The 16546-nt window shown below is 52.6% G+C and overlaps 1 protein-coding gene across 6 annotated transcripts; it reads left to right on the top strand.

The window, feature by feature from the left end:
• The first annotated feature begins 3276 nt into the window (after nt 1-3276).
• Nucleotides 3277-12024, top strand: NDRG2 (NDRG family member 2). Of its 6 annotated transcripts, XM_032481628.1 has the most exons (17): nt 3311-3467; nt 5009-5075; nt 5792-5872; nt 6201-6242; nt 6625-6730; nt 6948-7068; nt 7251-7313; nt 8280-8340; nt 8536-8622; nt 8816-8872; nt 9143-9246; nt 9621-9665; nt 9942-9993; nt 10248-10295; nt 10548-10583; nt 10737-10788; nt 11028-12024. In XM_032481628.1, exons 3-17 carry the CDS (start codon nt 5798-5800, stop codon nt 11192-11194), a joined length of 1116 nt encoding a protein of 371 aa, XP_032337519.1. In that variant the 5' UTR covers nt 3311-3467; nt 5009-5075; nt 5792-5797; the 3' UTR covers nt 11195-12024. The 6 variants fall into 6 exon arrangements, with proteins under 6 accessions (XP_032337517.1, XP_032337519.1, XP_032337515.1 ...); XM_032481626.1 differs by lacking the exon at nt 6201-6242 and having other exon boundaries at nt 3277-3403; XM_032481624.1 differs by lacking the exon at nt 6201-6242 and having other exon boundaries at nt 3312-3467.
• Nucleotides 12025-16546: the final 4522 nt, after the last annotated feature.

Raw genomic sequence — 16546 nt, 5'->3', positions numbered from 1 at the left:
CCTACCTCGCATGCTGCATTGAGTGTGCTGCCAGCCTCCTGATCGCTCCAGCTGATCAAGCTTCCCTTATGGAGTCTGCCCTACTTGACCCAGTCCTCGGGGTCATAAAATTGCCTTATGCTCAGTCGCTCAACAAAAGCTGCAAAGAGCTCAGGGAAGGAGTTAATGAAAACAGGTTGACATCAGTCCAACATTGCCCCTTTTTCTAGTCTCCAGGCCTGGGTTAATGACCAACATGGAGGATCTCACTGGCCTTGGCAGACCAAGCTCAATAGGAACTCTAAATGGCTTCCAATGTTGGGTCCAACATGGAAAGAGCACAGGCCTTGGAGGGTCATAGATCTGGGCTGATCAGGGGGAGGGTGAGCCTCAGACTCTGAAAATCTTCTGGTGAAGTTTCTGTTCAGGCCAAGGATGTTCCTCAAGGGTTTCTCTTTGGCCCTTTCCCTGGTCAGAAAACATATGGATGGATGAACTTCAGGGGCCCTAAAACAGAGCAACTAGGTCGGTGACTTCCCTCCTCTTCCTAGCTAAACGGTCACTAATTCCTATAAATGTTTTTCTCCTGTCTTATAAATCCATTCCTTTCTTTCCATTCCTGTTACTCACTCACTTATTCAGGTCCCTATCATCTCACACCTGGTTGATTACCCTGGCTTCTAAATGACCTAAGTCAAATTCTTCACACTCCCTACCTGATAACCCATATCTATTTACCCTCCCATCAGATTAATTCTCACGAAACGATTTTTTATTCAACGTTCCCACTCAAAAACACTCATGGATCTTTAGTGCCAAAACGTTTTGCCTGTCATTCAAGGACCTTTACATTTGGCTCCAATCTACCTTACCAAACACCACCCATTTTGAATCAATATTACTTTTCATCTGTGGCCAGAATGGCCTAATCACTCTACGCTTCAGAGGCGAACTGGAGCCTAGCAGAAAGAGAATAACCTTGGAGTGGAATAAATTTGGGTGGGGATTTAAGTCCTAGATAATGTCATTTACTAGCTGTGTGGCCTTGGGCAAGTCACTAAACATCTCTGAGCTTCAATTTCCTCATGTGCACAGTGAGGACAATAAAACTTACTTTATAATACTAGAGGATAATATATGGGAATTACCTTGCACATAATAGCTACTATTCAGTTCTTCAAAGTAACTTGTGTATTTCTTTCCCCAAACCTTCCCTCATGATCTCTCTCTGCCTGGATAGAACGCCCCTTCTTCCCACTCAAATACTCCATTGTTTTATTCCTTGTAGGGTGGTTTATCCTAGAAACAAAACCCATTTCCTTCTCTGAATTATACTAAGATAACGGTTCCTAGCCTGTGGGCTGCAGCCTCCTGGGGCGAGGGTTTCTGAATGATTGCAACGGCCTCTGGACAGCTATATACACACAGACGATTGGCCATAGACTGAGTGAATAAGAAGCTTTGCACTTGTAGGCATTACTGTATACACAGATGTGATTATCAGAAAACTGTACACACTTATTTGAAAGTATGGCTGAACTCATGGTTTGTCCCCATCAGGAGATACTAAAACCATCATATGGAAATGGACGTCTGATCTCCCACTTGAGAAGAGTGGGAAACTATTGCTATAGGACTATTGTCTAAACAATTAATCTTCTATACACATTATTCTTCTTCACTTTTTCTGTCTTTGCATCTTCTCTTAACTACTCCATCCTAAGCTTCTGGAGAGGGTAGGACTAGGTTTCACACTTCTTTGAACTCCATCTATACAGAGGTTTGCACAGAGCAGGTACTTAAAGCCATTGCTTACTGGAAGGCATAGTTTGAAGCTGCTTCTGGCCCAGAGAAGGAAGTTAGAGAGTTAGATTATTCTTGTTGGGGCACTGACACCTGGGCCCGACTGAGACCTGCCCTGACAGGGGAGGAGGAACCCCATCTTAGAGCAGAAGCAGCCGCATTACTGACTGTGGCAGGCTGAGACCCCTAGTCCTAGGAAGCAAACAGATCCCAGTGGAAATTTCCCACCTCCTGGCTGCCTCACACCCCTGAGTAGGCCCCTTATCAGGTTCCCCCTGAGTCATCCTGACCCAGAGACGAATTTAGATGCTGGAACCTCCAGGTCCTTCCCTCCCCCACTCCAAGTAAGACTACTTTAGACACATCAGAGGAGGCTGCAGGCAGACGTTCTCACACTAGGCTCTCTTTCTTCCCCAGTTCCAGTAAGGCTGGGGAGATCTCTCTCCTGTCCTATGCATCTCTACCTAGGTTCCTAATTCCAGCAGGCTTTTCCTTGTCCTGGAGAGTGTTAAACTGGCATCCAGAGGGGAAAGGGGACTAGGCGAGGAGCCAGGGTGCCCAGCTTCGGGGTAAATAGTTATGAAGGGAGTGGGGGAAGGGAACAGAGGAAAACTTAGATGCTCCAAATTGGGGGATGTAGGGGAGTCCTTTAGATTTGGGGTTGTTGAAAGCTGGATTTGATCCTGACCAGCTCTACTCCCGGTCACCTCCTCCCTCTTGGCTCCTCCTTTCCAATAGACCCTGCCAAGTGGGGATGAAAGGGGCATTGATGTTCCTTGGATGAGAGGGGATGTGGGTGGTTAGGGGGGTGGTGGGTGGTGGTTCCCAGGCAGGAGGGGGAAGGCAATTTGGGGGTCTTGGGGGGGCAGTCTGAGCTGGTGTTGCAATTGGCAGCTCCAGTTCCATTGGCCATTGTTCCCAACTGGCCTGGCGCCCAGCCCCCAAATGGCAACTCAGGAACCAGGCCGAAGGAGGATGGATGGGGCGGGGACCCTGGGGGGAGGGGAGCTGGAAGGGGTGCAGGTAGAGAGGAATTCACTCTGGTTTCCTTTTGTCTAAGACAACTGCAAATCCCCTTAGCCACATAACTATCCCATTCCAGGTGGCTTTCCTCTTAGGGGCACAGGGAGGGTGCAACTAGGTGGAGGGAGGACAGGGTGAGTGAGGAGTCTAGGGTATCAAACCCACCCGGGCCCTGAGGGAGACGCAGCAGTCCCTGAGAAACCATCGCCTGGGCAATGCGATTCAGCCCGGCCGAGCTGGTCTCACCCTCCTTCTCTGGGCCAGACTAGAAGGGGTTAGCACTGAAGCCACAGGGTCTCTTGGGTCCCAGCCCGGGACACTGCGTCCTCCCCAAGCCCCTACTCCACCTCCACAAAGTTAACTCCACCCCTGCGCCTGTTTACCCAAGAGTCAGAACTCCTGGGGGTCCCTGGCTCCTCCTCCGCCCCCCCTTGGGGCCTTGACCCGGGAGTCCTCGTTGGCCATCCACTCCCCCCCTCCCGCGATCTTCCTCTATTTATAGCGGCCCCCTGCATTCCCCACCCCCCTCCCCGCCTTGTTTTCCAACTTCTCAGGGAGCAGCCGGAGCACAGGCGTCGGGACACAGCAGAGAGAGGAGGTACCAGGACCCTGAGCACCCCGGAGTTGGAACTTCCTGCGCCCTCGACGTCCCCCCCCACCAAGTTCGTGCAGGCACACCTTCCCCTCCCGGCGGGAGAGACCCCTGCCTCCTCAGCAGTGATCTTTCCTTAACCTAGTTCTCTGTTTCTGTCTGGGCGGAGTCGAATTCGTGGGGTGCCAGCACCCGGGATTCATCTCCCTTCTACCCGTTCCCACCACTGTGTCTGGAGGCGAAGGAAGGGGCCAAAGCGCGACAGGCAGAGCCAGGTCACGGGTGGGGGCGGGGTTGAGAACGGGCGTGGGGATCCCCCGCAGGACTAAGGGATCCCCGCACGCCCCACAGCCGCCCCGTTGCGGGGGAGGGGGAATGTTGTGGGGAGCGAGGGCAGAACCTGGAAGCACCCAGCAGTTGGCTTTCTTTAGAGTGCCCCTCCGGCCCCCAGCACAGCCCCTCCCAGAGCCGCAGGCAGCCTGGGCGGGGTGAAGGGGGGCGTGTTTACAGGGGGTCCGGGGCGGGTCCGCTGGGAGCTGGCGGGCCGTGGGCGGGCTGGGGCGGGCCGGGGGCGGGCCTGTGGGGAGCCCGGGCCGGGGCGGGCCGGAGAGTCAAAGGCAAGTGAAGGTGGAAGAGGCCGCCGCGGCAGCAGGTAGGGGGAAGGGCGGGCGAGGGACTAGGACCCTGGATGGCGCCAGCCGGGCCGGGGGGCGGTTTGATCCCCAGCGCTCGGAGTCGACGGCTTGCGGGAAGGGGCCCGCAAGGCGGGGCGCTGGGCTGCTGCGCACAAAGGCGGAGGCTCCGCGGGCTGCAGGGCGTGTTTGGGGCGTGCGTGAGGTGGTGTCCAGGGTCCAGGGCGCTCGGCGCCCGCCGCGCGAGCGTGTCAGCCCTCACGCGGACGCGCAGCGAAGGGACTCGTAGGTTCAGATACCGGGGGCTGGGCCCAGCCAGTCCCATCTGTCCTACCCATCCCTTCCCAGCTGGCACTTGACCCTTGCGGGTCGTCGGGGGAGGCTGGGAGGAGATTGTGGGACCGCCCCTCACCCTCCTTCTCCACTCGCGGGGACCCACACCGAGACTGGGTGGAGGAGAGAAGCAAAGGCACCAGGCTTGAGAAAGAAAAAAAATTTAAATGGTGGAGAAAAACAATCGTGTTCTGACACCCCCATCTTACTCGAAAGCTGTAAAAAATCTTGGGGATCCTCTAGTCCCCACTTCGTTTGCAAATAAACTGAAGGCAAGAGAAGTGACAGACTGAGCCAAGGTCACGCTGGTAACGGCAGAGCTGGGACTAGAATCCGGAGGTTCTGATACAAGCCACGCTCCTTCCTCCACATCAGCACTTCCTTCTCCCCCCCCCCCCCCCACCGCCCCAGCCTGGACTGGTACCTGTTCTTTGTGTTGCGCCGCAGGCCCCTCCAGCTTGTATTGATTCTGACTGATGCCTAGAGAAGACTTGTTGACTGGACTCGGGGGTACATAATGGGGAGGGTTAGTGACCCGGCAAGGATTGGTGACCCAGATAGTCCAGGTTTTGGCTTAGGCTTTCTGTCCCTAAACGACCCAGGGTCTGTCTCCCATGTCATTCACCTCATTGCTTTGTTTTCTCAGACCCCAGAGCCAGGAGGAGTGAGAACCCTGACCCCTAACCCCACTGCATCCAGCCAATAGGAGCCCAGTAAGTGACCCCACCCCCCCAAGGCTGCAGGTCTGCACAGGTGCTTGGCCCCTCTTTGGCTCTGCTTAGGTTGAATATATACTAATTTATTCACAGTCTGGAGGAAGAGTCTTGGGAGGAAGGGAAGCACTTGGTCAATTGGACACAGATGTCCCTTGTCCCTCTTATCTTGTTTCCCCCCTTCCCCCCTTGGTCCTGTTACTCAAGTCCTTTTTTTTAGCCCCTTTCCCTTTGAGCTGCTGACCTTGGGGCTTTAGCTGAAGGTCACAGTTAATGGTGAACTCTCAGTACCCATCCCTTAGTATCTTTGGAGTATTCAGTCACTGAGCCACAAGTTTCACCCCCTAGCTAACTGGGAGTATGGGGTGGCCCCTAAAGATAGCCTGGGAAACCTGAGCCACACTGCTGCCCCACCCTACTATTTCCAGTGAGGATAGGGGAGAGGAGTTTGGAGGTGTGGGTGTGAAGGGGGTTTGGGGATGGCCAGTCTGAAGGGAAGTGGTGTCCTGATTTCTCTTCCACAAGCCATCCCCCCATTGGCCTGGGCCTGGAGCTGGGGGCAGGAAAGGCTCTCTCTGTGTTTTGGAGTAGGCTTCAGCCCCTGGGGCCCTCTGCATCCGGCATTGTCTGGTGCTGAGAGAGGAAGCCAGGTGTTCTGGGAGATGTGGGGGTGTGGAGGCATCCTCCCCAGTCCCCGTGTTTCCTCACCCTGCCAGGCCACCATGGCGGAGCTGCAGGAAGTGCAGATCACGGAGGAGAAGCCGCTGTTGCCAGGGCAGACACCCGAGGTGGCCAAGGTTATCAGATACCCTCTGACTCCCAGGCCTCCAAGCATCCCCATCACTTCTTACCTTCCCAAATTCATGATCTCCTTCTAACCTGTACTCCTGCTTTCTCCACGTCTACCCATGTTTTTCTCCCCATACACCATGATTGAGAGCACAGGCTTTTGTCTGGTCACTCTGCTAACCTCCATCCTCTCCATGTCTCTTTTTGTCAATCTCTTTCTGTCTTTGGTCGCTGTGGTCTCTTTACCTACCTCTCTTTATCCCTGTCTGTCTCTCCATCTGACTCTACATGGCTGTGTGTTTCTGTATGTATCTGTCTGTGTGTGTCTCTCTCCAGGAGGCTGAATTAGCTGCCCGAGTCCTCCTAGACCAGGGACAGGTAACAGCTTGGGGGCAGCCCCAGGTAGGAGGAGGGGCTCTCCTTGCCCCAGGAAGGAGAAGGCTCCTAGTTGGCTCTTCTCTCTGCTTCTCTCCTTGTATTCTAGTCCTTTCTGGTCCCCATCTCTTCCTTTTCCTTCTTTTCTCCTCCCTTCCCAGAGTTCCTTGATGCTCTCCAATCTCTTGTTATTCTTTTCCACCCCCCAAATCATCTTCGAGTGTCACATTTTCCTAAACTAAATTCTTGCCGATGCTATTTCTAATGCTGTGTCCCCGTCTCCTCTCTTGGCCCCGCCCCCCCCAACTCCCTGACTTTTGTGGAGTCTCCTGCCTCTTTTTGTCTCAGACGAACTCCCACCTAATGGTGACCTATTTTCCTGCAGACTCACTCTGTGGAGACACCGTATGGCTCTGTCACTTTTACTGTCTATGGCACCCCTAAACCCAAACGCCCAGCGATACTCACCTACCATGATGTGGGGCTCAACTGTAAGGACCTTCACTTGCCCTCCCATTTCTTCTGGGGGGGAAGGGTCAAAGCCCAGGGTGAGGGGAAGGGTCAGAATGGGCAGGAAGGGAGCCATGTGGCAAAGTCAAGAAGTTCTCTCCTAGTCTGACTGTGGCATGGAAGAAAGAGGGTGGGTTCAGACTTGGGGATGTTTTCCCTGTCTGATTCTACTGTTGGGGTGATGGGGGTTCTCTTTAGATAAATCCTGCTTCCAGCCGCTGTTTCAATTTGGGGATATGCAGGAAATCATTCAGAACTTCGTGCGGGTTCATGTGGACGCCCCTGGAATGGAAGAGGGTGCTCCCGTGTTCCCTCTGGGGTGAGGATTAGCTCCTTCCCTCCTCATCAGACTGTGAGGCACAGGGCAGGTGTGGGGAAGATCACAGCAGGGGAGGAGGAGAGGGAGGGCAAGTGGTGATTCTGGGAAAGGAGGAGGCAGACACTGAGGTGGGGGCCATGGGGCCAGGTTGGTATCTTCCTTAACATTCCTTTCTTCCCCAGGTATCAGTACCCATCTCTGGACCAGCTTGCGGACATGATCCCTTGCATCCTGCAGTACCTAAAGTGAGAGGCCTGGGGACCCCTCCAAGCCAGAGTTCTCTTTCCAGCACAAGGTGGCCCTTAGAACTCCTGTGTCCTCCCTGGCTCCTGGGCCAGTTCTCCCTCCTCCTCCCTCCTCTGATTGTTGAGAAGAAGTGGGGTGGGTTTGGAAAACTGACTTGAGTCAGCAGAGTAGCCCTCAGGGATAGAAGAGAGAGGAAAAGGAAGCTGTGTGCAGGGGGGCCCTGCCTCAGGCTGAGAAGGGACCTGGAAGGAAGCTTAGAGAAGAAGCGGAGGCGGCGATGTAGTCCTGCAGAACCAGACAGACCTGTCTTTCCCTCCCACTCCCTCTGACTCCTCCAGACACACACCTGCTGCACGGGTGCCCTGTGTGTAAGAGGAGTGGGAGAAGGAAGAGAAAGCTGAGCGAGTCCTCCTCAGGGCACGTCTAGTGCAGATGGCGCCTGGGCTCCATCCCTGGCTTGGCTTGGCTTTTCCTGGGCACCGGGGCCCTGGGCAGCTCTGGTTCACTTCTTTGGCTCTCTTCCCCCGCATTCTTCCTGTTGTTCACTGAAGTTGTATCTTTTTTTTTTTTTTTTTCCACGTCCTCTTTCAAGTTCCCTTCTTCCTAGTTCCTCTAGAGGAACCAGGAACTAAAACAGAGCAAGTTGAACTGGCTTCTGAAAGTGGAGGATGGACAAAGAGCTATAGAGGAAACTGTCTGGTTGGCAGGCAGATGGGTGTTTCTGTTCAGGATGCTCGGTCTCCCAGAGGGGGCTGGGGAAAGGCTTCAGGGACCTACACTGGCCACCAGGGTCATTTTCAGTTCCTCAGCACCTTCCTTTTCAGCAGTGCTTCTTCCCTCCCACCCATTTAAGGAAGGTCCCTTTCTGTCCTCTGTGACTGTGGCCTTAGGAAGGAGGGAGAGGAGTTTGGAGAGCCACAGTTTGGGACATTGGGGCCCATCAGACCTACGTTTCCCTTTCACAGTTTCTCCACAATAATTGGAGTTGGTGTTGGAGCTGGGGCCTACGTCCTGTCGCGATATGCTGTAAGACATAAAAAAACCCCAGACAGGGAGAGGTGGGTCCAAGGCCCAGGCAGACTGATTAGGAGAGTATTATTTGCTAGGGGGTGTGCTTGGCTTGGTGGGTACGAGGGTGGGGAGCCTGGAATGGGTGAGCTTGGTGGGGAGGGGATAAGTCCGTGCCTGCCTCTGATTTCCCTTCTGTCCGCTGCCCCTCAGCTTACCCACCCGGATACTGTTGAGGGTCTTGTCCTCATCAACATCGATCCCAATGCCAAGGGCTGGATGGACTGGGCGGCTCACAAGGTTTGGAGGGGTCTGTGTGCTGAGATTTAGGGCTGGCTTGCCCTTGTATGGGTCCATTTAGGCTCTCCGAGCATAACTGATTGGCCTGCGAGCTTCAAGGCAGGGGATGGAGCAGGGAAGAAGCCGTGTCACTTTGCCTGGGTCTCTTCTCCTTATAGTGTCCTGAGCCTTCTCACCTGCCCTTTCCTCATAGCTAACAGGCCTCACCTCTTCCATTTCGGAGATGATCCTTGGACATCTTTTCAGCCAGGTAAGTGGTTGTGGACAATGGAAGACGTGGAGGGGACCGGCAGGGACTGGAATGCCTGAGGTGACCTCCTTACCTGGGACGGGATCTGGGGGGGGGGGGAGAAGGCTTGCCTCTTCACATCCAGTAACTTTTATTTTTTTAATTGAAGTATAGTCAATTACAGTGTGTCAATTTCTGGTATACAGCATAACGTTTCAGTCACACATATGCATCTAGTAACTGTTGACTTCTCTTCCCAGCCCTAATTTTTCTCCCTTTTCTTTCCTTCAGGAAGAGCTGTCTGGAAATTCCGAGTTAATACAAAAGTATAGAAATATCATCGCACATGCCCCCAACCTGGACAACATCGAACTGTATTGGAACAGCTACAACAAGTGAGTGGGTGGGATTTGGTGTGCAGCTGGGGCAGCTGCGGGACAGACGCTGGGGGGAGAATCGTGAGGAGCCGGCCCCCTCTCTCCTGTTACTTCCTTAGATTTTGGATTCTCGGAAGTAAGACGATCTCATGTCCTCGTGCTCTTCTGTCTCCTTCACTGCCCTGTGACCAGGGACCTCGGGCACAAATGACCATAGGGCTCATGCTTGAGGCCTGTCGGCCGCCTTCTCCTTCGGTTCCCACTTGTAATCATCACTATTTGACTGTAATTTGGGGGAGGAAGGTAGCTTTCTCATGGGGGAAGAGAGCTTCTATCTGGATGGATAGCACTGCTTGCCTGAAATTCCTACTCTTCTTTTAAACCCTCTTTAGCCGCCGAGACCTGAACTTTGAGCGTGGAGGCGACATCACCCTCAAGTAAGACTTAGGGATAAAGCTTGGCCTCTCTCCCTGGGCCTTTCCTAGGTGCTTACATCCTTTTCCCAGGGAATTTTCTTGTCATCTCCCACCCTGTCCTATTTAGCAAGTCACCACCCTCTAGGTCTCCCCCCTTTGAACCTTCTTGGTGGGGTTGGCAGGGTTCAGAAGGCTGTTTCCTCTTTGGAGCCAATGTTTTCCAGCTGCTCCTCTGGGAAGAGGCGGGGGAGGGAGTGCCAGGGGCTCACTGCCTGCTCGCCGACACCATGCCTCTAGGTGCCCTGTGATGCTGGTGGTAGGAGACCAAGCACCCCATGAAGATGCAGTGGTCAGTAGGGGATTTTGGGGTGGGTGAGGGAGGGTTGGAGTCCTAGGGTGGCAGTCAGAGGTGTATCTTGCCAAGAGGCAAGGTCTGTTTGGGTCAGGGAGAGCAACTTTGGGATATGAGAGGTTGATTTCTGGTAAAAAGGAAATGGGTAGGTTGCTGACGAGAAAGGATCTGGGGTCTGGGTCCCTGGTCCCTTGGATGGGAGGGGCCCCAGGGAGTGTGACCTCATTCATTTAGCCTCCTACTTACTCCAGGTGGAATGTAACTCAAAACTGGACCCCACTCAGACTTCCTTCCTCAAGGTCAGTAACCCTACTCCCTACGCGGCCTGACTCCTGGCCCCTTGTCCCGAGCCATAGATCCTCTCTAGATTGAGCTTGTAGGCTTCCAGGGTCCTGCGTGGGAACAGGTGGGTGGGTGGAGTCAGAAAATCAAAACCACCCTGAAGGCCTGGAGAGGGGAACCTGGGGAAGAGAGATCCTTGTCTGCCTCTTGGCATGGCTCATTGTATTTACGTGCGTATCACTTTTTCTGGATGGCTCTCTCCTGAACAGATGGCTGACTCCGGAGGTCAGCCCCAGCTGACTCAGGTGAGTGTCCCTGCCATCCGTGGGATGGGCTTTTAGTGGCGCTGAATGAGACCCTTCACCACACACCCCGTCTCTAACCTGCCACGGCCTGGGGCTCCAGCTCAGCTTCTAACCACCCTTCGCTCTCTCTCTCTGCTCATTTTACTCCCGCAGCCAGGCAAGCTGACGGAGGCCTTCAAGTACTTCCTGCAGGGCATGGGCTACAGTGAGTATGGGGGTCAGAGGCTGTCATGAGGACAAGAGGTTGCTGCACAGGAAGAGGGATGGGCACTGAGGGGGAGGAACCCTTTTAGGCTAATTCCCAGACTTAACCACCATCTACCAAAACAAGCTCATGGACCTGGCCCCATGTAACACTCCTCTCCACCTAAGTGCCCCACTCTGAGTGGCTGTGCTCTCTTCCCGCTCCTCTCTGACTGCCTGCTTATTCTGCTGTCTCCACAGTGGCCTCATCCTGTATGACTCGCCTGTCCCGGTCTCGCACAGCCTCCCTGACCAGTGCAGCATCCGTTGATGGCAACCGGTCCCGTTCTCGCACGCTGTCCCAGAGCAGCGAGTCTGGGACTCTCCCTTCAGGGCCCCCGGGGCACACCATGGAGGTCTCCTGTTGAATGACCCTTGTTGCCCTGGTGTGGGACCCAGCCCTCACCTCCCCCAGCACTAACCTGGGAGGTGCAGAGAGCACTGGGCCAGAGTGACCAAGGGAAGATGGGCAGATCATGTGGGGAGACGACCTTGATCTTTGATTGCTACCTTAACCTTGACCTCTAACCTGTGATTCCCCTCAGCTCCTGGGAGAGAGGTCCTAATATCTCTTAGGGACCCAGACCCATAAATTATCCCTCTGTCTCATTTTGGTGTTAAGATGGAGAAGGCATGTATCCCCTCTCCCTAATCCAGGTGTCTGTAGCTAAGGGATATAGGAGGTTGTTGTCGTCTGCGGGGCCCCCACCAGACTCTCCCTTCACATCTCGTATTGCAAGAGTAAGGGGCTTGGGTCTGGGGCTCCACTCACCAAAGCTGATATGGCTTCTCATGAATCCTTCAGCCATCTGAAGGGTCTGGGCCTAAACGAATGTGTGACGGGGAGGCTTGCTGGTGGGTTAGTGGTCCTCAGGATGTGACTGAAACATTCAGTGTGGAAACGGAAGTTGGAATGGGAGGAGGTAGGCAGTGAACCAGCAGGCGGGAGGGGTTGGAGCTGGGCAGTAGGAGGGGGCCTGGGGCCACTGGCTGCACTAACTTCAGTAGCTGTCTTGTACTGTGTGTCTAGAGTGGGGAGGGGGAGGGAGCCACGCTGGGCAGGGCTGCTTGGGGCTCGGCGTAGGTGTGGGAGGGGCTGCCTCGGGGCTCTGACCACAGTGTGTGCTGTGTGCAGGGTGCCCTCCTGTCTCCCACAACTGCTGTAACAATAAACTGTAGAGGAATCTGAGCACCGTAATTCTTCTTTGTCAGAGTATGTCTGCCTCATACCCCCCTTTCCTCCCCTCTCCCTGCCCAGCTCTCACATTCTCTTCTCAAAGTGACAAAAACCATGCTAGAGGGCTCATGGAGCACAGACGCTTCACGAAGTGTGGTGACATAGTCGCTGGTCCCTATTCCAACGGAATGGTATTGTCCTCGATGTGGCTAGTATTTTCAAGTTTGGGCAGGAGGAGTTGCTCAGATCTTAGACTTCCTTATCAGTGGGATGGACGATTGAAAAATGCTGTAGGATTTCAGAGATGTCACCAACATCAAGACCTCAAGGAAATGCAGAAAGCCCACTGAAGTATCTAAGGGCATCTCGTGACTCATTTTCCAGCAGGATCCTCCGAAGGTCACCTAAGTTCCACTTCGGGTGGCTCGTTACAGTCAGGAGAGTAGGCCTCGTGCAGTTACTAGAGGGGTTGTGTTGCTCGTAGTTGCTCCCAATGTGAATACTCCTTCAGGAGAGTCACAGCAAAAAGGATTTTCTCTCGATTTCTCCTCCCCCTGGAATCCCAGAGCTCAGGGAGTTAACTAGACTATATTTGTGGTTCTCAGAGCAGCTCTTCAGGTATGAGCAATAATCATCAAGAGGACTTCAGATATTCTGTGGCTATTGCAGGCTGATTCTTGGGCTCTTGGGGAACAAGAAGGAAAAACAAGAAGACACCTGACAGCATTAATGGCAAGACGACTGCAGATGGATTATTACAAGGTCACTGGCCAGCCTACTTTATAGAAACCCCACAGGCACCGGCATTCATACTCTCCTCAGTGGAACGGGGCCGAGGACTAATGCAGCTTGGTGTCTGATGCTGACACACTGACATGGAAGTGGGGCAAGGAATATGTCCTTTTAAAAAAATTTTTTTGGGGGGAAAGGTCATCAGGTTTACTTATTTCTAAAGGAGGTACTGGGAAATTGAACCCAGGACCTTGTGCATGCTGAGCATGAGCACTGCCACTTGAGCTCTACCCTCCCCTCTGAAATATGTTCTTAAATCTTGAGTGTTTCCTCACTCTCTCACAGGACTGAATCTATTTGAAATGCCATAGGCTAGGATCAGAAGGGGGCGGTATTAGGTGACCAGCAGGGTTACAGAGGCAGCTATTGATGGCGAGAGTGTTGGGTAACCACACGCAGGGCAGGCAGCAAAGAGTGCTTAAGTGCCACAGTAAAGAAGAGAAACACCATAATTGGAATCATTGGACCAGCTAACTCGTAGATAAACAAAACACGAGAAAAAGGCAAAGAACTCAGACTTGACTGGCAACAGCTGCTGTTGGGTGTTAAGGAAGGGAAGGCAGGTCCTCTCAGTACATTTACCTACACAGATACACTGTTAGCAGGGTCATCTTCAGAGGAGGGAGTAAATTACATTTGTGTGTACATATATGAGAGCACGTGTATGTGTCTGCCACAGAGGTGATGTGTGAAATGAGCGGGGATTGTGTGTCTCTCCGATGGATGTCTCTGCATCTATAAGAAACCCAGGGGCGAGGTTGAGGGGGAGATGCTGTCTGCCGGGAGCAAGGGAGAGGGGTTTTGCTGTCCTTGTCTGACCTCTCTTCGTTGTTGATCCTGCACGTTCCAGGCCAGCCCATGGGGATGCAGTGCCCTCTTGTGGTTGGCATGGTTCTTCCTAATTTTCTCCAGCTCCGAGGTCTCTTCCTAAATCTCCCGTTGTTTATGATCCTAGAGATGGGCTAGGTATGTAGCTATGTAGGAAGGGCTTGATACCATGGTCAGCCGTGGTCTGTGGCTCCTGCCCATGCTCTGGATCAGAGGCTCAGATGAGAGGGTGGGTGACTTTATAGAAGGTGAACCACAAACTACCTCCTTTTTGTCTCGGTTTCAGACCTAGGACTCTGTTTTTTCTCTTCCTCTCGTTCTCAAGGAATGTTTCCCTGACTTTAGGGACAGAAGCCCAAGATAGCTAAGCAAGGGTGCAATGGTAAGGAGATTAAAACCAGAAGAACACAGTGATGAGAGCCTTGTGGCGTCAGCTTGAAAATTCTGGAACTCATAAAGAGATATTAAAGGGTGATTCTCTGAAGGAACACACAAAACAGTGAACCTGTGGCAGGAGGGTAGACACTGAGCTTTAGAGAGTGCTCCACTAGTGGTCAGGGAGAGGGCTGGAGTGGGAGATGCCACCTTTCTAGACAGGTTTTAGGACTAACTGGAAAGTGAGAGTCAATTCTGACTAGAGGCCAGGCATGTAGTCAGGGCACACAGTGCCCAGGGCAATGGAAGCCGCTTATACCCTCTCTTCTCACCAACATCAGAATTTCCCAATTGGATAAATGTACAGTAAAAAGGGGAATGTTTTCTGTTTCTGATACTTAACAAATCTTAAGAGCGTAACTCAGAACAAAGCTGAAATCAAAAGGAAAGAATTGACAACTGGAGTCTTTAAGCATCCCTGCGGACCCGGGCAGGGGGACAGGGGTGTAACTGCTGTCTGCATCCCTTTCGCTTCACCTTTGCTGGTGGCCATCAGCTCCTCCCTCAGGTCGGCGAGGGGAGGAGGGGGGGACGGGCGGGATGTGAGGGCGTCTGGGGATTGACACACGTACCAGCCACCTTCATGTCCTTGCAGCCGTTTTTTGTACTCTATCCCCCAGAGCCAGGAGCAAGGGACCATTTTGTAGGGTGAGGGAGGCAAGACACTGGAAAACTGTCCTTCAGGGGAAGGGCGCAGTGGCATGAATTATCCCACGGGAATGAGCCTGGCATTCTTCCGTTTTAGTTCCTGGGTGTATCTTGTTCATGTGTGATGGTCTCTGACTGGCCTCCCATCTGGCTCGGGGGTATTCACTGAACTCTCGTTCCTCTTTGATGCTGTTCTCCATCTCCCTTTCTTCACAAATTACCATCTTATACCTGCAATATCCAAACCCAACCCTCAGGCTGTAAGCAAAGGAAAAGCTGGGAGCTCCAGAGGGTTGCTTCAGAGAATCATTTATTATGCAAAAATAGAAAGCTGGCTCAAAGTGGGAGGGCAGTTGGAGGTCTCATTCTTTCATTTTGTTCTGTTTAAATATATAAAAAATACACGTGTAGGGTAGAGAATGAGGGGTGGGGAAGGGGCACAGGAATTGAGAAGACTTGGAAACTGTTCCATGTAAATTCTCTTGTGACTATTCCAACTGGCTTCTCCTCTTATCCATTTTCCCAACCTGCATATCTTCACTTCTGTTTTTATTTTTCAATTCTCATGATTCTAATTTTCTTCAGTTACAACCTATCTCTCCTGGAAGCAAGGTGCTCTCCTGAATCTGTTTCTAGTCACCACGGCCCAGCTAACTCAGCCCTTCCTTGTCCAGTGTTTCTCTTCCTTGCCTGTTCTTATTCCATTCTTCCTCACTTCAAGCTCATTCAGAAATCACATTCATCTTCTGTTTCCCTATAGCTCTCTCTGGCTCCCTGCTGGGGATTCATAGCTTTGGAAAGTGATCGAGATTGTTCCTTTTCCGGACCCTGATGCCCTCTCTATGCAGCATTCTCTAGCTTTCTTCCAGCTCTTGATACAATATGGTTCAAAGTAAAGGTGGTTCCGGTCCTGGTTGGTAAGGATTTTGGAAAAGGAAAAGGAAATGGTTGAGGGAAGGATGGCTGAATGCAAAGGAGGCTAAAGGGGAATCTAAAGGCTCCTGGAATGGGAGGAGGCAAAAAGTGATGACCCACCCAGGCTTGAAACCTCCCAGCCTCTGCTCATTGACCTCAAATGCTGATAGCATCAGTGACCCAGAAACATATGTAGAGTCCCGGAGTCTAATGTGTTTCTCCTCAAGTCTGCTTTCTGGAGTCATACAAATCCCCTGTGCCAGAAATAGCCCTCTAATTTCCCACATAATGGTGTCACTTCCAATTCCCTTTCAGAGTCCTGGCAAAATTACTGAGTTGAAAGCAGCAGAGGATCGATGGTGTGTGGAACGTTTTCTGTTTGACCCTCCAGACTGTTCATGAGCTGTGTCTCATGAGAATGAGCTATCTGCAATGCACCAACAGACATTTTTGTCCTTGGCTTCTGTTTGGGTATGGCCAACAAGAGACACTGGCAGTAGGTCAAAGAGTAGAAGAGAGTGAGGGTATGCCTCTGGCTTCCTCCTGGTTGAGTCCCCGAAGGCTGGCTGTATCCCTCTGCCGAGGCCATGGCTCGTGTTGGATGAGTTTCTGGTAAGCGCTTCCTCTCTTCAGCCTCGGTAATGGCATTGTTATACTCAGTCGAGAGGATTGCCCCACCCCTGCCGCTCTGTCCAAATCCTGCCCTCACCTTTCTACATACTCCCTTTACTAAACTTGCCTCACTTACCCAATGTGCTCTCTGTTTCCTTCTAAGACCCTCACATATGAGATGGGGAGGTGAAGGTAAGGAAGGAGAGGAGCAATCTACATCTTGAGCTTTTCTTAGAATCTCAGAAGCAGCTTGGTTTGGAGCCCAGCTAGCTCTGTGATCAAGTTCTTTAACTTGCCTAAATAGGCCTCCCTA

The sequence above is a fragment of the Camelus ferus genome, chromosome 6 (assembly GCF_009834535.1).
Source record: "Camelus ferus isolate YT-003-E chromosome 6, BCGSAC_Cfer_1.0, whole genome shotgun sequence".
NCBI classification, from domain to species: Eukaryota; Metazoa; Chordata; class Mammalia; order Artiodactyla; family Camelidae; genus Camelus; species Camelus ferus.
This window is presented reverse-complemented; position numbering and strand designations above follow the sequence as displayed.